General features: G+C 37.0%; 4 protein-coding genes across 9 annotated transcripts; 2 read left to right on the forward strand and 2 right to left on the reverse strand.

Moving 5' to 3' along the window:
* Positions 1-1,191: 1,191 nt before the first annotated feature.
* On the reverse strand, positions 1,192-12,422 carry LOC9308776 (calcium-dependent protein kinase 23). 6 transcript variants are annotated; one of them, XR_002331408.1, is made up of 10 exons: positions 11,550-12,422; positions 10,828-10,971; positions 10,593-10,745; positions 10,216-10,328; positions 9,884-10,051; positions 9,668-9,795; positions 9,434-9,533; positions 9,189-9,360; positions 1,576-1,765; positions 1,192-1,355 (listed from the first exon to the last, which is right to left on the reverse strand). XR_002331408.1 is itself a non-coding variant. In XM_002874766.2 (8 exons), the coding sequence occupies exons 1-8, from the start codon at positions 12,262-12,264 to the stop codon at positions 9,274-9,276; spliced, it is 1,608 nt and encodes a 535-aa protein (XP_002874812.1). In that variant the 5' UTR covers positions 12,265-12,422; the 3' UTR covers positions 9,031-9,273. The 6 variants fall into 6 exon arrangements, 1 of the variants encoding a protein (XP_002874812.1); XR_002331407.1 differs by having other exon boundaries at positions 1,192-1,385; XR_002331409.1 differs by lacking the exons at positions 1,192-1,355; positions 1,576-1,765 and adding an exon at positions 3,762-3,895 and having other exon boundaries at positions 11,550-11,868; positions 11,923-12,421.
* Positions 2,409-3,691, forward strand: LOC9310879 (putative F-box protein At3g23950). Its single transcript, XM_021021539.1, has 2 exons — positions 2,409-2,762; positions 2,840-3,691. The coding sequence occupies exons 1-2, from the start codon at positions 2,409-2,411 to the stop codon at positions 3,689-3,691; spliced, it is 1,206 nt and encodes a 401-aa protein (XP_020877198.1).
* LOC110227443 lies at positions 4,425-9,072 on the forward strand. The gene has a single exon (XM_021021540.1). It carries the CDS (start codon positions 4,425-4,427, stop codon positions 7,326-7,328), a length of 2,904 nt encoding a protein of 967 aa, XP_020877199.1. The 3' UTR covers positions 7,329-9,072.
* A 1,622-nt stretch (positions 12,423-14,044) lies between the features above and the next one.
* LOC9310880 lies at positions 14,045-14,805 on the reverse strand. The gene is given in 2 exon segments (XM_002874767.2): positions 14,045-14,422; positions 14,425-14,805. Coding segments are annotated over 2 exon segments (441 nt in total). The 5' UTR covers positions 14,488-14,805.
* Between the last annotated feature and the right edge of the window lie 5,657 nt (positions 14,806-20,462).

Consider the following 20,462-nt stretch of genomic DNA (forward strand, 5'->3'; position numbering starts at 1 on the left):
TATACTCGCTATTAAACTCCCGACTATATCCTCCTTGTTGAGACTCAGTGTTTGAATACATCAACTTGGTTTGATCTTCCTGAGTTTCTTCTTCTTCTTCTTCCTCAAGGACCCGTTCTTCATATACCTTCAAGCGTCCAGTGATGTCTTCAAAAGATATAGTGTTAAGATCTAACACTTGTTCAAGAGACTCTACTATATGTATATATTTCTTTCTAGGAAGGCCTTTAAGAAACTTTTTCACAAGTTTTGATGTTTCAATGTTAACCCCAAGAGAAGCAGATTTCGATGCTATTTCAGATAGCTTTCCCGCAAAGAAATCGACGGTTTCCGTCTCTTTCATCTTCAAACGATCAAACTCATTCATTAGGGTTTGTAGTCTCGCCTCTTTAACCCTCTCTGCACCCATGTTCTTTGCTTTGATTGAATTCCATACTGCCTTTGCTGTTGTTACCTCGCCAATTTGTAGGATCATAGCCTCGGGTATGGACTGAAACAATAATGCTATTGCAACATCGTTTTTCTCTTCGTTTGTTGTACCCGCTTCTATGGTTTCCCACACCTTGTGAACCCTGAGACAGATCTTCATCCTCATGGCCCAAACCGTGTAATTCGTTGTTGTAAGCATGGGACATTGGATGGAAGACGAGCCTCCTCCTTTTATTTTCCCAGTCGTAACGGCGAGCTCCGCCATGTTCCTCCGTGTGCTTTACGATCTTATTGTCTCTGATACCAATTCCAGTTTAGTAATATAAGAACACAAAAGATTATGGAATAACTCTCCTTTATTAAAATTACTCAAACTAAGCTCTCAATCTCATAGGGTTAACCACAACTTGGTACCTCTATTTATACAAAAATACTTTGACCTATTCCCAACTCAAATAGGACTTGTTAGATAACTCCTAATATAATTATTCTAGATAACTCCTAGAATAATAAAGCTTTATCTCTTTAGTAACTTGCTCTTCAAGTTACCTAACCTTCAAGCTTACTTCCAACAATAAACTCATAAATCCGAGGCAATTTTGAAGAAGATTAAAATTACAACTTTTAAGATGGAGTATTCAGCTGTTAAAAGCACAAAAGAAGAAACGACGTCGATTTGGCTCAGATTCTCGGTTCAATCCAAAACGACGTCAGTTTGGATCAATGTTCACGCGTGGAATCCACCTCAGCATGACTTCACAATTGCTTAACAGTATTAAGCGTTTTGTATGAAAAAGTCTGACTTACAAGATTCTCAAGAAAGTTACAAAAAGAAAGAGTAGATTTGTTTTTGTTACAACTTACAAAGAGCTAAGACGCCAACCTCTTGTAGCTTGTCTGGTTGCAAAGGCACAATAAGTGCTAACCTGTGACAAGATCAATTCTCGAGCAAGTCACTGAAAGAGAAAGAAAGAGAGAGATGATGAAGAAGAAGAGCTAAGACATGACAGTATCTCAAACTCAGTTTCAACTAACTAAGGAGAAGGATAAATAAAGTTGTTCTGGTGAATGACTATTAAACTAATCCTCACAGGATCACATTCAAACACAGAAGAAAAAAAAAGAACATTCTGAGACTACTCTCACCTCGCTTTTTCATGGTTTAGCTCTTGTACTCCGGGTTTAAGAATTACTTTCCCTTGATAAGCTGTTGGGATCTATGTAGTCTTGATCAGTGGAATAGAAACAGTTTCCCTTTTGGTTGTGTGGTGCGTGCCACATCTCATCATCGCACGAAATTCCTCAAAGGTTATTTTACCATCCTGTAACATAGTTCCTTTCAAGAACCGGTTTAAGATTTAAGTTTAGTTACCGCAGTATTATCAAATCAAAATGGATACATTTATGGAGAATTATTCCATTTATTTACTGTTTTGATATTGAATGTGATGTATAAAAATATAGAACTCCTTGAAATGAGAAGGGGACGAAAAATTGTCTGAATACAAACAAGGCAATAATACTCATTTTCTACTATTTTCTTTTCTGCAAAAGCTTAGATTTTTTTTTTGTTCAAAACAAAAGCTTAGTTAAATCGCAAATAATATGATACTCTTGTTCTTTAGAGTTTTGTGTCCCACAATTCATAACAAATTTTAATTGTTCGGATCCGGTATCCAAACTCCTATTCAACGACATGAACTACTAACAAGTATAAAAATTATCGAAAATGAATATAGTCTTGTTACCGTAATATATATCTATGTAGTAATTTGAATATTTTTAAGAATTATATATATATATGTTCATATTTACATAGAAACTATCGAAAATATTTGCTAAGTACCAAGTAGAAACAAAAGTTATATAAGAGAAATCGGTTTCGACAACCATCCACGACATTTCTGTCGAAGAGAGTTTTTCTATAGTCATATATTGGCGAAAAAAAAGAAAAGAGAACCCTAGATCGAAAATCAAGAATGGAGAAAAAACCAAAAGCAAATTTGGTGCCAGAGGAAGCATTGATGAAGATCTGGGGTAGATTTTCATTGAGAAGCATTGCTAGATTCAGATCAGTCTGCAAAGAATGGAAATCGATGATCGATTCCGACGTCTTCCGAGATCTCTATGAGTCTCTCAACTCTTCCTCATCCTCCGTTTCGTGGTCGATCATGAGCACAAGGAACAAAACAATGTCGCTAGAAATCGTGGGACACCATGGATGCGAAAGATGGGGACTTACCGAGTCCTTAGGCTCTTTCATTACGCGCCACAATCCCAGTGAGACCACCACAGTGAGAAAAACTTGTGTCTTGAGCTGCACGGATGGGTTGGTATTGCTTTACACCGAAACCATCGAAGGCGCACCAATGTATCACGTCGGAACCCCTTGTTGCGACAATGGGTTCAGATCCCTCTTCCTCCACATCTCTCTGGTTATGATGTCGTGAGGTTACAAGAGAATCAATGTTTTAACGACAATGGACTGGTCACAAAGATAGAAAAGGGTATTGCCGTGGGTTACAAGGTTGTGTGGACTTTGGTTTCAGGTCTGGTATCTAATGAACTCACTTTTATGATATATTCATCTGAGACAGGATTGTGGATAACCAAAGAGGTTCGTTGTCTCCGTAGCTTGATCTGGACTAGACTAGCGCATTCCGTTCCTTTAAACGGGTTTCTTCACTGTCTTGCTACTATTGATAACTCCTCTGTAGACGCGAATTATGTTGTAGGTTATGATTTCTATAATGGAGGAGGTGATGTGTATCCTATCATACCTTTTCCTGATATCCAAAAATTTCAAGCGACTCGGCTTTTCAAGAGAACAATGACAACGTCTGCTGGATTCGTGGTCTATTTCAACGTTTACAGTGATGATAATGAAGGAGAACGTGCAATCAGGGTTTACAGGCTGGTCTCTACAAATGAGCATCCTAATTCATGGCAACTCTTGTGGAAAGTCAACACCAAGGGTGGTGGTGTTGATTATTTACCTGTGGTGATGCATCCTTTGAACTCTGATATCATTTACTGTTGGAGTTGTAACAAGAACGCTCTGGTTTTGTTTGACTTAAGGGCACGCAAGCATAGTTTTCACAAGGAGGAAAAGAAGAACAAGTCTATGGATGGTTGCATCATGACATTTACAGGATGCAAGGAGTATATGGATTTGATCTATCCAAAGTTTGTCAATGATATGTACGGTGCTGCTCACAATCTCTTCTTTTCCCAGTACGTTCACTTCTCCCACGCTGGCTAAACCCGCTCCCGAAGCTTTCTTCTTGATTATTATTATGCATGTTTTTTTTGTCATTTGGACAATAAAATATTTTTCTAAGGAATTTATGGTAAAGTTTTGAATATTTTGTTCCAGAAAGGCACAATAACTGCTAACATGTGACAAACCTCTTGTAGCTCGTCTGGTCTGCCAACGCACAATAAGTGCTAACCTGTGACAAGATCACTGAGAGAGAAACAAAGAAAGAGAGAGATGATGAAGAAGCAGAGCTAAGACATAACAGTATCTCAAACTCAGTTTCAACTAACTAAGGAGAAAGGATAATAAATCTGTTCTTGTGAATGACTGACTATGAAACTAATCCTGGCAGGATCACATTCAAACACAGAAGAAAGAAGAACATTCTGAGATAGTTTACCAACTTGACGTAGGAGGGACTTAGTTTTAGTAGTTTTACTTTTCCTTTGATATTTCCTTATTTCACGTTTCTATTTTGCTTAGAGTTTTCTATTTTATGTTTTGGTTTCTTCTCTATATAAAGAGAGATCCTAGGTTATTTGCAAGACAGTTTTATCATTCTAATTAATAAAAGCAGAGAGCTTTTCTCTAATCTGGTGGATTTCCAGAGTTTCAATCCTTCAAGTTCGACTTGATTTCTATCTAGGCATAGTGTTTGCTATTCCTAGAGATTCCGACTGCGTCAAGTGGTATCAGAGCAGACTTTCTCTTGTCTCTTTTCAAAGCTTGATCAGCTATGGGAGATCAATCGTTGACCAAAGCAGACTTACAGGGTTTTACCGAGGCTATTACCACGGCTCTGACTGCTTTGACCAATCAGATGACGATTTTGACAACTGAGATCAGAAACACTAACAACAACAATAACCAGCAAAGAGGCAGAGAAGGAGAACAAGTGGTGTTTAACGAAAATCAGCAAAGAGGCAGAGAAAGAGAACCGGCTAGGCTTAACGAAAATCAGCAGAGAAACCAGGGAAGAGGAATCCCAAGAGTGGAAAACAATCGTGTTATTATCAATGAAAATTCAAGTTCTGATGAAGAGGAATTTGTGGAAGAAGAAGTTGAGCAAAGGAATCGACAGAATAATCACGATTACCGCGTAAAGGCTGACATTCCATTATTTTATGGAACTATTGGAGTTGAGGATTTTCTAGACTGGCAAATCAGTGTTGATAGATTCTTTGAAGTCATGGGCGTTCCTGAAAACAAGCAGGTTAAGATGGTAGCGATCAGGCTGAAGAGTACTGCTGCTGTGTGGTGGGATAAACTTGTTATTCAGAGGCAAAGACAAAGAAAAGGGCCAGTCAAAACATGGAGGCGAATGAAGCAGCTCATGATGGAAAGGTTCTTACCGGAGGACTATGAACAGATTCTCTATAAGATGTATATTGAATGTGTTCAAGGAAAGAGGACCGTGACAGAGTATACGGCAGAGTTCTTGCGATTCTCTGAGCGTAATGACCTAGGAGAGACAGAAAATCAGAAAGTGGCAAGATACATCAGTGGGTTAAAGAGTTCTATACAAGAGAAGATGGGTTTGCAAACTGTATGGACAGTGCAAGAGGCTTCTAGTCTAGCTTTGAAAGCTGAGTTAATGGAAAAATCTCCTCGTAATTTTACTCCGTTTAGAAGATACTCATCCCAAAATAATTCTGAATTAACCGGAGATAAGGAGAAGAGTGTAGTGTCAAAGGATGCTAATCTTGGTAACAAAGGAGCTGGTAGTTCTAACAATGGTTCTAATAATGTTCAGCAGAGCAAAACACCAATCCAAAGGCAAGGTAATAATTATGTGAGACCATCTATCGACAAGTGTTACCGTTGTCAAGGGCAAGGTCACAAATCAAATGTTTGTCCAAGCAGGAGAACTCTAGCTTACCTAGAGGAAGAAGAAGAACATGAAGAAGAGGATAATGAGTATGAAGGAGTTGAGTTTGCTGAAGAAGAATCGCATGAAAGGGTGAATTGTGTACTACAAAGAATCTTGTTGTCATCCAAAGAAGAGGGGCAACGCAAGAATTTGTTTCGAACACACTGCACTGTTCGAGATAAAGTGTGTAACCTGATTGTGGATAATGGTTGTACCGAGAATTTAGTTTCTCAGAAGCTAGTTGATCATTTTAAGCTACCTACAGAGCCACATGAGAAGCCATACGCTCTAGGTTGGGTTACCAAGGGTACCCAAGCTCAAGTAGCACTAACTTGCAAAGTTCCTATCTCCATTGGGAAGCACTATAAAGAAGAGGTACTTTGTGATGTTCTTGATATTGATGTTTGTCATATTTTACTTGGTCGACCTTGGCAGTATGATAATGATGTTACATATCGAGGACGGGATAACGTGTTGATGTTTACATGGGGTGTACACAAGATTGCAATGGCTCCTGTTTTACACTTTCATAAGGATTCAGTAAAGAAAAAGTCTAGTTTCTTGGTGTTGACGCATAGTGAAAAGGAGCTAGATGAATCCTTTAAAGAGACTAACTGTTTATGTCCGGTGGTGATCAAAGGATTAATGAGTGCTGTGAAAGAAGAGGTGGCAATTCCCGAAGATGTGCTAGAAATTTTAGAAGAGTTCAAGGAGTTGATAGCAGATGAATTACCAAATGATTTACCTCCCATGCGAGATATTCAACATCAGATCGATCTGATTCCGGGATCTAGCTTACCAAATCTTCCTCATTACCGTATGAGTCCTAAGGAGAATGAGATCTTGAGAGAGCAGATTGAAGATTTGTTGAAGAAAGGATTCATTCGTGAAAGTATGAGCCCATGTGCAGTTCCAGTCCTTCTTGTTCCTAAGAAAGGAAATCAATGGCGGATGTGTGTTGATAGTAGAGCTATTAACAAGATAACTATCAAGTATAGGTTTCCGATTCCTCGATTGGAAGATATGCTTGATGAATTAACAGGTTCTAAGGTGTTTTCGAAGATAGATCTTCGTAGTGGATATCATCAGATCAGAATCAGACCCGGAGATGAATGGAAGACAGCTTTCAAAAGTAAAGATGGATTGTATGAATGGCTAGTGATGCCTTTTGGGTTATCAAATGCACCTAGTACTTTTATGAGGCTAATGAATCAGGTTCTTCGCCCCTTCACAGGTTCTTTTGTGGTCGTTTATTTTGATGATATTTTGATATACAGTAAAACCAAAGAGGAGCACTTAGAGCACGTGAAGCAAGTGTTGCAAGTTCTACAAGAGAACCAGTTGTTCGTTAATTTGAAGAAGTGTGTATTTAGCACCAACAAGTTGCTATTTTTAGGATTTGTTGTTGGCGAGGATGGAATTCAAGTTGATGAAGATAAAGTGAGAGCTATCAGGGACTGGCCTACACCTCATTCGGTTACGGAAGTACGCAGTTTTCATGGTCTAGCTACTTTCTACCGGAGATTCATCAGAGATTTCAGTACTATTACTGCTCCTATTACCGAGTGTTTGAAGAAAGGTAAATTTTACTGGGGTAATGAGCAAGAGAAAAGCTTCGCCTTAATCAAAGAGAAGCTTTGTACTGCACCCGTTCTAGCATTACCTGACTTCGATAAGGTGTTTCAAGTTGAATGTGATGCTAGTGGAGTAGGCATAGGAGCTGTTTTGTCACAAGAGAAGAGGCCGGTTGCATTTTCAGTGAGAAATTGAGTGAAGCTCGCCAAAAGTGGAGCACATATGATCAAGAATTTTATGCTGTATTTAGAGCTCTAAGACAGTGGGAGCACTATCTAGTACAGAGGGAGTTTATCTTGTTCACCGACCATCAGGCTTTGAAGTTCTTACACAGTCAGAAAGTGATCAATAAGATGCATGCTCGATGGGTAAGTTTTCTGCAGAAATTCCCTTTTATTATTCAACATAAATCAGGGACTCTTAACAAGGTCACGGATGCTTTAAGTAGAAGAGCTTCTTTGCTAACAACCTTAGCACATGAAATTGTTGGATTTGAGTTCTTGAAAAAATTGTATGAGAGTGATATTGAATTCAAGGAGTTATGGGCCAAGTGTAGTGGAAAGCGTCCTTGTGCAGATTTCCACATTCGAGAGGACTATCTTTTTAAAGGTGATCGGTTATGTATTCCTTGCTCGTCTTTAAGAGAGAAATTAATTCGGGATCTTCATGGTGGTGGTCTTAGCGGTCATTTGGGTAGAGATAAGACCATTGCTAGCTTAGAGGAAAGGTATTACTGGCCACATCTAAGAAGAGACGCAGGGACTATTGTCAAAAGGTGTTATATCTGTCAGGTTTCTAAAGGTCAGTCTCAAAATACTGGTCTTTATATGCCTTTACCTATTCCGGATGATATTTGGCAAGATTTGGCTATGGATTTTGTGTTGGGATTGCCCCGTACGCAACAAGGTGTGGATTCTGTGTTCGTGGTAGTTGACAGGTTCTCTAAAATGACTCACTTTATTGCTTGCAAGAAGACTGCTGATGCGTCAAATATAGCCAAACTATTTTTCAGAGAGATCGTGCGTCTTCACGGGGTTCCTAAATCGATTACTTCAGATAGGGATACAAAGTTTCTCAGTCATTTCTGGATTACTCTTTGGAAGATGTTCGGAACAGCTTTAAATAGAAGTTCTACAGCTCATCCACAAACTGATGGACAGACTGAAGTAACCAACAGAACTTTGGGGAATATGATTCGGAGTATTTGTGGAGACAAGCCAAAACAGTGGGATTTAGCTCTACCTCAAGTAGAATTTGCTTACAACAGTGCTGTACATTCTGCGACAGGGAAATCACCTTTTTCTCTAGTGTATACTTCTGTTCCTAAGCATGTGGTTGATTTGATTAAGTTGCCAAAGGCTCCTGGAGTAAGTGCATCAGCTGAAACTATGGCTGAAGAGATTTTAGCTGTTAAGGAAGCTGTCAAGGCTAAGTTAGAGGCTACCGAGATGAAGAACAAGGTCGCTGCTGATAAACGTCGGAGGTTCAAAGTTTTCAAAGAAGGTGATGATGTGATGGTGTTCCTTCGTAAAGAGAGATTTCCAGTTGGTACGTACAACAAGCTGAAGCCTCGCAAGTATGGCCCGTTCAAGGTGTTACGGAAGATCAATGATAATGCTTATGTTGTGGCCCTCCCGGAATCGATGAACATTTCCAATACCTTTAATGTAGCTGACATTCATGAGTATCATGCAGATGAAGTCCTTTATCCAGAAGAGAACTTGAGGACAAGTTCTTCAGAGGTGGAGGAGACTGACGTAGGAGGGACTTAGTTTTAGTAGTTTTACTTTTCCTTTGATATTTCCTTATTTCCATTTCTATTTTGCTTAGAGTTTTCTATTTTATGTTTTGGTTTCTTCTCTATATAAAGAGAGATCCTAGGTTATTTGCAAGACAGTTTTATCATTCTAATTAATAAAAGCAGAGAGCTTTTCTCTAATCTGGTGGATTTCCAGAGTTTCAATCCTTCAAGTTCGACGCTTGCGAACTTGATTTCTATCTAGGCATAGTGTTTGCTATTCCTAGAGATTCCGTCTGCGTCACAACTACTCTCACCTCGGTTTTTCCTGGGTTTGCTCTTGTACTCCGGGTTTAAGAATTACTTTCCGTTGATAAGCTGTTGGGATCTATGTAGTCTTGATCAGTGGAATGGAAACATTTTCCCTTTTGGTTGTGTGGTGCCGCATCTCATCATCGCACGAAATTCCTCAAAGTTTATTTTTCCATCCTGTAACATAGTTTCATTTCAAGAACCGGTTTACTGTTTGAGATGTTGGATTATGTTAGAGAGTGCGACTTACATTGTCGGTATCAACTTCGGATATAACTTCTTTGATGCTAGCTTCATCTCCCATTCCATATTCCTTCATGACACTTTCCAACTCAGCCCTAGTTATGTGCCTGTTGTATTACCAAAAGCATTAACATTGGTGCCTCATAATAGTTACACACAATTAAATCTTAATCCTCTTGACAAAAGAAAAAGAAATGATTCTTAGGGATTGATTCGTAAACTGAAAATGTAAGAAACTTACCCATTGTTGTCTTTATCAAAGTGTTGGAATGCTTTGTGTACATGCTCATCTCGATCTAATTTGTATCTATGCATTGTCGCAGAGATAAACTCATAGTAGTCAATTGTTCCATTACCATCCACATCAGCCTGAAAAATTATCATCATGTGTTTGAAGCTGTCTTTTTCAAGATCTTAATTGCGAAAAAGAGAAATCAAGATGCTGAAGATAACTTACCGCTTCCATGAGTTGCTTAACTTCAGTTTCAGAGAATCTATACCTAAGTCTACTTAGCCCAGTTTTGAGTTGTTCATAAGTGATTGTCCCGCTTCTATTGGTATCCATATTCGCAAACATGGTTTTAAGACCTTTGATCTCCTCTTCTGATAGACTCTCCGCGCTAATCTGCAAACCAAACACACAAATTAGAACCCAGAGTTCAGGCACTGGTAGTTATGAGATGTTTCAATTGATTAGAGAACACAAAGAGATGGTAAGAGTATAAGCGAGATGCATAATTAGTAATAAAGAAAGATGTATTATCATATTATTTTGACCTACGTGATTACCTTTAGAGCTAGCTTCTTAAGCTTGTTCATTGCTCGGAATTGCTTCATACGGGATAACACAGTGCTATCAATAGGCTTGTCCGGTGCTTCTCCCCCTTTGATCCAAGGATGTTCTATAAACCATAAGGATTGCTACATATTAGTAAAGCATTACTCAGTAGACGACCATAAACTCAAAGCAAGAACCAGATAAGACTTCAAGATTCAGATGTGTCTTTTTCAGACCTAAACAATGGACTGACTATCATGTTCTGGTGTCAAGCCTATAGAATAGGTAATCACGCATTCTATATGGAATTTTAATTTGATTTCTGTAGATCACATACAAACAAGATTGGCAAAAAAAGACTGGTAGTCTGGTATTCACATTGTCTTACCAAGAACCTGTGCAGCCGTGATTCGTCTCTTCGGGTCTTTGGTTAGCATCTTTCTAACAAGATCTTTCGCGCTCTCAGATATAGAAGGCCATGGTTGGCTTTCAACATCAATTTCGCCTTTTAGAATCTCAACGAATATTCCATCCTCATTGTCTACAAAATAACATATGATTACAGATCAAACCTTAAGAAGAAGAAAAAATCAAGAAGTTTTGTTAGCTTAAAGGTCTTTTACCAGCCCAAAAAGGAGGTAAACCGCTGAGTAGGATGTATAAAATGACACCTGCACTCCAAATATCGATTTCTTTCCCGTAACTTCGCCTTAATACTTCAGGAGCAACGTAGTAACGGCTCCCAACTACATCCTGGTAAACTTTTCCTGTACGTTTTGGTTTCACAAACTTAGCATGAAGCATATAAACATAAAAATCAAAATCAAAGAAAACGGCATATTTGAAAAAATCATAGATATCACAATCTGTACAATAATAAGACAACATAAACCTGATTCTATTACTAAAGAGTAGAGTCCCATCCCTATGCATTGGAACATAAGTCACCAATCTAGCTCATGATTAAAGCAAAAAATAAGCAGATTTTCGATACTTAGGAGACTCGTGCAAGACAGTCATATAGAACCAAACATTAATAAACATACTTGGATCCAAAACCTATTAAACGCACTCAAATATCAATACACTAAAGAATATGATCAATCTCGAGCTCACTTTCTTCAATGAACACAGAACATTGGATTCCTTCATGCATAACATTCTATCCTTACTCGAGAACAAGAAGTTCTCGAGCATATGACATCACGATTCAATGAACTACCAAACTCCTAAGATGAATTTCGATACTAAAGAGACTTGTGCAAGACAATCGTATAGATTCATAAGATTAACATACCAAATCAACCTAAGATGATTCTATGAAAGATCAACCTCTATAGCTCACCTTCTTCGATGAAGGCGGACAACCCGAAATCGGTTACTTTAAGCATTGCATTCTCCTCTTTACTCGAGAACAAGAAATTCTCAGGCTTGAGATCTCGATGAATCACACCCTTCAAATGACAAATCTGAACAACATTGACAATAGACCTAATGATACCAGCAGCAGCTCTCTCAGAGTAATGACCTTGAGCTATAATCCTATCAAACAACTCACCACCAGCACACAACTCCATTACCAAATGCACAGACTGTCTATCCTCATAAGCACCTTTAATCTCAACAATGTTTGGTTGTCCAGACAAATGCTGCATTATCTGAATCTCTCTCTTCAAATTTTCTTTATCATACTTATTAACTAGCTTCCTCTTAAGAATCTCTGTCTTCACATCTTCTCTCTCACTAATTAGCGTCCTCTTGAGAATCGATTTACAAGCGTAATTGTTCCCAGTCCCAATCTCTTTACACATATACGTAATCCCAAATTGACCTCGACCTAATTCTTTCCCCAAGCTGTAGAATCTCCTGATGTCTTCCAATGGTTTACCTAATATCGTCGCTGGATCTCGAACTGAGATGGGTACCGATGGTGTTGGGATTTGAGGTTCACGATGCTCAGGGACTTGATTAACGACATGGGTTTGAACTGGATTGATCGGATTTGATCTTTCTCCGCCGTCGTTTTGAGTTGTCCGGTGTTTACTGCTGAAACAACCCATTATTAAAGGGGGAGACTTTTCGTAGAGTTTCTTCTTGGATTGAAGAAGATAAGCTTGAAGGAATTTGATGGAGAAAACATTTGTGGTTGTATATGTTTGACTGAAACTGGAATTGGAATTATCAGTCTCATCAATTTCTACTGTCTTTGTCAATTTGCTCAAAAACGAAAATACTCTTGAGAATAAAACTAAATATACTGAGTTTTAAAATAAAATGGAAATTTTCTTTTTTTTTCTATTGGTCATAGAATATGGAATCCATAGAATAGAAATTTTGGAATGTTTTGAATTTCGAGCTGTATTTTGGAAAAAATTTCCATATACAGAGAAAAGTAGACATCGAGGTCTCAAATTGGGCTGCTCTCGAGGCCTTAATTGGGCCTTATACGATATTAAATCTCCTTAGCGATGACCGATGATGATTGATGAAAGAAAGATAAATTTTGTTTCATGTGTCACACAAGTCACAACTCAGCAGCCAAATTCAAGTTTTACGTGAGCTATTATAGACTATTAAAAATAGTACAGATAAAACTAATCCACTCTTTATCAATTTAATCATAATCTATGGCATGATTAAAACAAAGAAAGAAATTAAAGGTCAACGTTCTACCCAAACAAGATCGTAAGTCAACGTAAAAGAACTAATGGCTTTGAAATTTGATCAAAACTAAAGTACCGACAAGATCGTGATTGATGAATGGGTTATGTGGCCATGTTCGGTCTTACAGCTTTTTCCAGTTTCTCTCACACACCACCACCGTACCAATACCATTTTCCATTTATTACATTGAATTTATATTTTATTGAGTTATAATTATATATATATATATATATATATATATATATATATATATATCGTATTTTTTCAAAATATTAACAAAAGTCGTAACGCATTGCACCTATTTTCCCTCGTCATGCTTTAGGGGTTGAGAATATTATTGAGTTCTTGCTTTGGAAGAAAACAAAATTTAGGTAAAACATAGTTGTCTTAATAGATGACAAATAAAAAAATAGTTGTCTTAATAGTTAGCATATTACGTAAGTGACCTGCATTTATGGCTAGCATTTTTATTTTTCAGTTTTGAATGGTGATAACTGATAGAGCATATTCGTTCATTCACAGTTAAACTGCTCTTAATTTACAATTTTGTTTATATATCACAGACTCACAGTTATCAAATGTTAATATTGCATATAGAAGAAAATGTTTTCTTTGCAAATATGTGCAACAAAAACAATATATTTGGTCTCTTTGGTATGACTCCTTGCAACTTGCAAGTAAGAGTACGAGCCGATATGTTTGACGAAATTTGCTTGTGTTCGCTTTATTGCTTAGTTAGTAGTGTAACACACAAAAAAAACAGTTTTATGTTTTGTTCTTTTGCTTTCAGTAATTAGAATTTGTATTTTATCAAATATCAAATTTTATAATCAGTTTCATACATTCTAAACATCACATATAATTTTTCGATAAAACATATTTTTCTAGCTTTTTCATCAGCTTTAACCTAATGGCCCAGACTAATTAAACAAGTCATATGCATGTGTATTGTGTGCCATGTTTTCACTAAGTCAATTAATTCTCAATATACATCTAAAAACATGAAATAAAAATTTTGATCAAATCATTCTTATGGTTTTTTTCCATGTTCAAATTTTAGGTGGAGATCCCAAATTAACCAAACTTTCGACAAACACAAATAACTATATTTGTTTCACAAAATTTAAGAATATTTATTTATAACATATAAAACAAAAAGAAAAAGTATCAAGATCATCAAACTTGAAGAGAGAAGAGAGGAGGAAGATCAGAGATAGTTCGAGAAGAAGAAGATGAAGAAGAAGAACACAAGAAACGTTTAAAAGATTTGAGGAAACGAGAGATAAGATTATTGCAGACACAACTATTACTCTTCCTCAGCTTCCTTAGCTTCTTACCAATTCTCATTCTTATCCCAACCACTCTGATCATAATCAATGGTCCAGACAATCTCCTCCTCTGTTGCTGTTGTCTGGTCTTGTTGTCTGCTCGTTCTAAAACCTTCTGAATTAGAAATTGAGCTCTGCTGTGAATTAGCTCTTGAGGGTCTTCTTTCTCCATCTTTGTGTACTCGTATGGACTATTCTTCACCATTAATGCCATATATTCTATCTTTCTTTTTTTTGAGTTCTTGTTCTATGTATTGAAGTATCAAGAAAGACTGAGTAAGCTAATAACATGAAGCACAAGTATATATATAGTGAGAGATGGGGAGAGAAAGAGAGACACCATGTGAGGATTATTAATTAGGTCTATGAATAATATTAATGTATACATACATGTGGATAAATTATTTTTCCAGTTGATTTGCCAAGACTATATTATCTTACACACGAAGAGTGTGATCGGTAGTTTTAGAGTAAATATAATTGGAAGAAAATTGAGTTTAAATTGAACCGAAGTTGAAGTATTTATTTTTTTAGCTTCTTTTTCTACTCTAATTATGTGAGACCCTTAATTTGATATGTTTTATCAAGATTAAAACATATTTAGAGGCGGCCGTCACATGAAGACTTCAAATGATTATAAAATCATCATTAGTTAATTTTATGTCAAGTTTGCTTTGTTTTGTTGCCTTTTGGTGGCATTTATGTGGCAATACTTGCATGCATGAACTCTTTTGCTAAGGTATCCGATGATGGAAGCAACATGATAAGGAATCTCTTAAGTAGTAGTAATAATTTTTTAATCATGTATTGATTTTTTTTTTTTTTTGTCATCCGAAATTAATTAGAGCTCAAAAGAGTCATTCCTGAGGAATGTTGTTTACACAAGTGATATGAAGCGGTTCTGTACGAACTTTTCGTGCCAGATTATCCGCCTTAACATTAGCCCTACGAGAAATTAAAGATAAAGAAAAAGATGAAAACTCCTCTTTGTCGCTCTGAAATTCCTCCAAATACACTGAAAACGCCGGCCATTCGGTTGGAGAAGACACCATCTTCACCAGGTCTGAACAGTTTGTTAAGAACGCTACCTCTTGATTATCTGCACCAATCATACACTTCATCGCCCAGAGAAGGGCCTCGACTTCGGCATGTAGTGGAGATAGACTTCTACGGAGGTTCGCAGCTCCCATGGTTGGCGGCTCTCCATTTGACGATGTACAGAACCAACCTGTACCGGAGAACTTATCACTTTCTTTCCATGATTCATCCACAAAACAACGGTATCCCGAATACTCCGTCTCAAGTGAAGCATCCCTCACTCGAATTCGATTTACCAAGTGTACAGAACCATGATTTTCATTATGGAGCTCAATTTGAGCGGACTGCCACAATTGTGCCTCTTTTTCCGCTAATCGTAATACTTCTAATGGGTCTGTATCTATGTTTTCAAAGATCTTTTCGTTCCTTGATTTCCAAATATACCAAATTATCCATGGGAAGGCTGATGAATCAACTTCCGTAGGTATTCTCCAAAATAAGTGATCCAAATTCGTAAAATTAGATTCCGTGGGAAAACCCCCATAGCCGTAGGAATCTGTGAAAGCGCCCAAATCTACCGTGCCGGGTGGCACTGAAAGAGTGTATGATTGATCGTTTCCTCTGCTGCGCCACATCTTGCACAACCCGTGTCACAATCAATTCCCCTTTTCCGCAACTTTTCCGTAACCGGTAAACATCCCGTTAAGATTTGCCATATGAAATGGCGTATCTTAGGTGGACACTGCACTTGCCAAGAATATGCTTTTAACGGATTGATATTAGGGCCAAAACAGTTTAAATTGGTCTCCGACTTTTCCATCCATGTAGAATGATATCCCGATTTGACTGTATATTTTCCAGATTTTGTAAAATGCCAACAAAAAAAATCTTCTTTTGTTGGCGAACCCACATGTATAGCGCTTATTAGAGCGACATCTTCTGGATTAAAGATCGCTCTTAAGAGATCAATATTCCAAAAATTTGACCGACTATCTGTAAGGTCTTTAACTTTTAAAGATGGGTCAGCAACTGAACCATTACTTTTTGCTGGTCTCGGGAATTGAGCTGGAATCCAGGGATCCTCCCACACCGAGATGGATGTCTCAGATCCGACTCTTTTAATAAGTCATTTATTAACCAGAGATCTAACTGAACAAATACTCCGTCATGCATATGATGGGGAATATGATTTTATATTTTCCAAAGGATTGGATTTCCTAAAATACCGTCCTTTAAACATTTTTGCGAATAGAGAATCTGGAACCGTAATCAACCGCCATAATTGTTTTGCTAGTAAAGCTGAATTAAAATCGTCCACAATCCGAAATCCTATCCCCCATTCCGATTTGCTATTGTACAATTTGTTCCAAGTCATCCAGTGTATACCTCTAGAATCACCATTTGAGCTCCACCGTTTGAGTAATCATGTATTGATTGTTTAGTCGTCTTCACTGTTCGACAATGATTAACTAGCCAACCATGTATATTTCCAAACATTTACCATTGTAATTATACTACTCCTTTATTTCTTCAAATCTTATGCATGTTTAATTTTAAGATTTAGATTTCCACACATTTTAAGAAATCAATTGCAATACCAAATAATCTAATCTAGCCACACATGGGCTATGCATAAAAACATGAAATTATAGAAAATCGAAAATATTGGTCACTACTAACCAAGTGAATTCCTACTTATTTTGGAAAAAAATTTCAATAGTCTTATGAAATAGAGATAAATGATCGATGTTTACATTCGTCATAAACTGTGAAAAAGTAAGTTCGAAATTTTTTATTTTTGTGGATTAGTTTTGATAAATTCAAACAAAACTTTAAAATTTTTAAAGAATCTTTACATCCACTAAAATAGAGATGAATAAGTTGAGAAATAAAAATTTGTCACTTAAAAAGAATAAGATAAAAATTTGAGAGAAATAAATAAAATAACCTAATGTTATATAAAATCCAAAAATTAAAGTATTCGTCAGACTTTTTTTTGTTAAAAGGTTATCATTCGTCAGACTTATTAGCTTTTTCGACGTCAGACTCAATTTTTTTTTTTGTGCATCCGTCAGACTCAATTATGTCAAAATAAAAATACTTGAAAAATACACAATCCTATATCATATTATATCATACGGCATGCCGGCAAAAACGTCAACAGAGAAATTAATAAAAGAAAAGACAAAATTTCCACCGGCAATAAGCTTTGAAATTTTTTTCGTATAATAATAATAACCAAAAATAATGCTGATAATGAAAAAAACAAAGAAACGGTGTCATAATGATGGGACAAGCAGAGAGTTTAGATCTGTGTGAGTGAGTGCTTACCTCAAAAAGTCAACTCACCGGCTTAAGAACTCGGCTTTTGCCAGCTCTCTCTCTAACCTTCTTTAATCAGTCATGAAACAATCCTCTTGTGTAGTTGGAATAAGTTAACTATTTTTATATGGAATTTTGTATTACAAAATTAGTTCAACTATTATTTGAAACTATTTTTCTCTAAAGAACTAGTATTATTTAGACCAGTTTCTATAATGTCAAAAGAAATAAGGGTGAAGTTATTTTAAAGATCTCTATTTTGAAGTTGAATAAAGAGTATAATTGAAGAAGAATTTACTCTAGATTAAAGTGTAGGGGTGGACATAGAGTAAAATTGAAAATGCACTTATGATATTTATCTACACTAATATAAAACTTCATATGGGTTGCACAATTTGCAAGTATCTTTAGATTTCAACAAAACCCCAAATAATATATTTGTTTACCAAAAAAAAGTTTCGCAAAATCTCTCCTTGTTGCTTCTATTTGAACATTAGTATTCTGATTTATAGAATTCTCGATTTGAGAAGAAAAAAAAACAAACCTTGTCAATCTCGATACTTTTTTTAACTCTTGTATTTTTATTTTTTGGTCAATTTTCTTTTTGTGCACAAAAATAGAATTGGCTTTTCTAGAAACAAAAGCATCTTTCAAATTGTCCGCTAACTCTTTACCAATAACTAATCTGAGTTAGTTAGTTTTCATATTTTATGTTAACGAATAACCCATCCTACATATATCTTAGTTTTTTTAGAAAATTGAATCCATATACTTTATATATATAGTAAAACTAAAATGTTACAAATAGAAACTAATTACAAACTTACAAGTCACTATGTGAGTAATCTACAAACTATTTTCACCAACACAAGTATAAACAATAATGAATATAAATCTTGTGACGAAAAAAAGGGACAATCGTTCCCATTGAAACCCTCTCTTCTCTCTCCTAAAGCCAGATCTTAGATCTACTTCATCTCCTTTTTTCTTTTTTCGTTTATTGATCTTCAGTGTCGGTTGATGGGTGAGGGAGTGAAGCGGTGGTGAGCGTCTTTCTTCTCCGGTGGTGTGAGGTGTGGTTTGGTCTTTGGCTCATTGCTTGTTGGTGGCTCTCCTTCACGGCGGCCAGAGAAGCGGTTCCTTCGTTCTGCTGGTTAAGGACAACAGTAGATTGGATCTTGTTTCTCACGGCTCGGCGGCTTGTGATTGTGGCTCCGGCGAGTAGCGGAAGTTGAGCTTTCGATCGGTGGGTTTCACCACTTTGCGAAGAGGTTAACGGTGGCTCCTTGGCAGGATCCTAGATGGCTAGTTTCGGGTGATCCTTGGCCGGATTTGGGCGGTTGATGGCTTGTTTTGAGCCGGCGTCCATCAGCTGCCTCCGTTTTTGGCTTCCTCTTTGCCGGATCTGAAGACTGATTTAGCTTTTGGAGTGGTTCAAGGAAGAACGTCGAGGGAAGTAAGGGTTAGTTTTGATGTCTCTCTTCTTGCTAGGTCGGGGAGAAGAGGTCCTGGGTCTCGGTTGTGGCGGATCTTCCTTTCCCGAAAGGAAAGTTCTGGGTTCGGTTTGTGTCTCGGCGACAGGTTGCGACCGGATTTGCTAGCTCCGGTCAAAGTCTTGCTGTTGAGGTCTTGTCCGCAAAGGAACCGTCCTTGTTAGCATCGGATCTGGAAGGCGAGATTCGTGTTTTCCGGTGTACTGCCTTCTTCAGATCTCACTTTGCTTGTGTTTCTGATTGGGCCATTTCTTTTTGTAACCCGTTAATTTTCTAGGCCCATCAGCCTAAGCCCTTTTTGGGAATTATTAATATATTAAAAAAAAAAAAAAAAAAAAAAAAAAAAAAAAAAAAACCAATAATGAATATATGCATGTTTATATATATATATATATATATATATATATACATGCATGATTCTTCAAACAGTCCCGTGTAAACAAGAGAAGCCCAATGAGTTTTTAATCCACACGTGGAATCATTGGACTAGAAGTTTATTCATTAGGCTACAAGCCCATAAAAAATATGTTGAATATTTGAATAGACTCACAAGTCGCAACAGACGGTGGAAGGATGCTCTGATAGATTGTGGGGATTGGTGGTTGCCACGTGAGTACGTGACTGTGCGTGGTAGTTGGCTATTCAGTAGTATTTGTTTTGATGTCCCCAGTCCCACACCTTTGGTTTCTGAGTTCGACGTTTTATTTCTTGGTAATTAATTCCAACCTAAAGCATTGTCTAACATCCAAAAAAATTAATGATTGTCGAAAACGAATCTATGACTTCAGTTTTTACTAGCAAATAGCTCATATATACATTATATAAGATACTGCTAACCAGCTTTTTATTCGGTCGGAGTTAAACAAAATCATATTTACTCTATTCGAACTTCAGACGAAATCTCATGTTCAAGATTACTTATGTAATATCCCGGTTTCAGAAATATGGTAGTGCATGTGAAGAGGTTTAAAAAAATTGATTTGGCCACCTCTGTTACCAAAGTGCATTTATTTTTTCGGTCAACTGTCCTGACAGAACTTCACAGTTAAGCGTGTTTGAGCTGGAGCAATTTCATGATGGATGACCTTCCGGGAAGTGATTATCGGAACTGTGTGAGTGAGGTGCCATTGATTCTATCTTTCTTTACCATTCTTCACCATTAATGCCACTGATTCTATCTTTCTTTTTAAAACACAGAAAAAGATCATGTTGTAATTTGTAGTGTCGGTAAACAAATTTTTAAAATCTCCCGGACGTAATGGACCGACTGTTGGACACGGATGGACACACGGGCCGAAAGAGGACGTGGATCCATTAAAAAGGTGTGGCGGTCGGAGCGTTACAACTTATTTGAACCTAGACATTAGACATAAATGAATAATAAAAAAATAACACGTTTTTAGAATTTCAGAT

The sequence above is a fragment of the Arabidopsis lyrata genome (genome assembly GCF_000004255.2).
Source record: "Arabidopsis lyrata subsp. lyrata unplaced genomic scaffold ARALYscaffold_6, whole genome shotgun sequence".
NCBI lineage: Eukaryota > Viridiplantae > Streptophyta > Magnoliopsida > Brassicales > Brassicaceae > Arabidopsis > Arabidopsis lyrata.

What these genes read in the sequence shown, in the direction of transcription:
- LOC9310879 (XM_021021539.1), top strand. Translation starts at nt 2,409, where the DNA reads ATGGAGAAAAAACCAAAAGCAAATTTGGTGCCAGAGGAAGCATTGATG. An exon ending in TGAGCTGCACGGATGGGTTG is followed by an intron (nt 2,763 to 2,839) that starts GTATTGCTTTAC and finishes CAATGGGTTCAG; the next exon opens with ATCCCTCTTCCTCCACATCT.
- LOC110227443 (XM_021021540.1), top strand. Translation starts at nt 4,425, where the DNA reads ATGGGAGATCAATCGTTGACCAAAGCAGACTTACAGGGTTTTACCGAG.
- LOC9308776 (XM_002874766.2), bottom strand. Translation starts at nt 12,264, where the DNA reads ATGGGTTGTTTCAGCAGTAAACACCGGACAACTCAAAACGACGGCGGA. An exon ending in GTCCGCCTTCATCGAAGAAG is followed by an intron (nt 10,972 to 11,549) that starts GTGAGCTATAGA and finishes CAAAACGTACAG; the next exon opens with GAAAAGTTTACCAGGATGTA. An exon ending in TTTACCTCCTTTTTGGGCTG is followed by an intron (nt 10,746 to 10,827) that starts GTAAAAGACCTT and finishes GTTATTTTGTAG; the next exon opens with ACAATGAGGATGGAATATTC.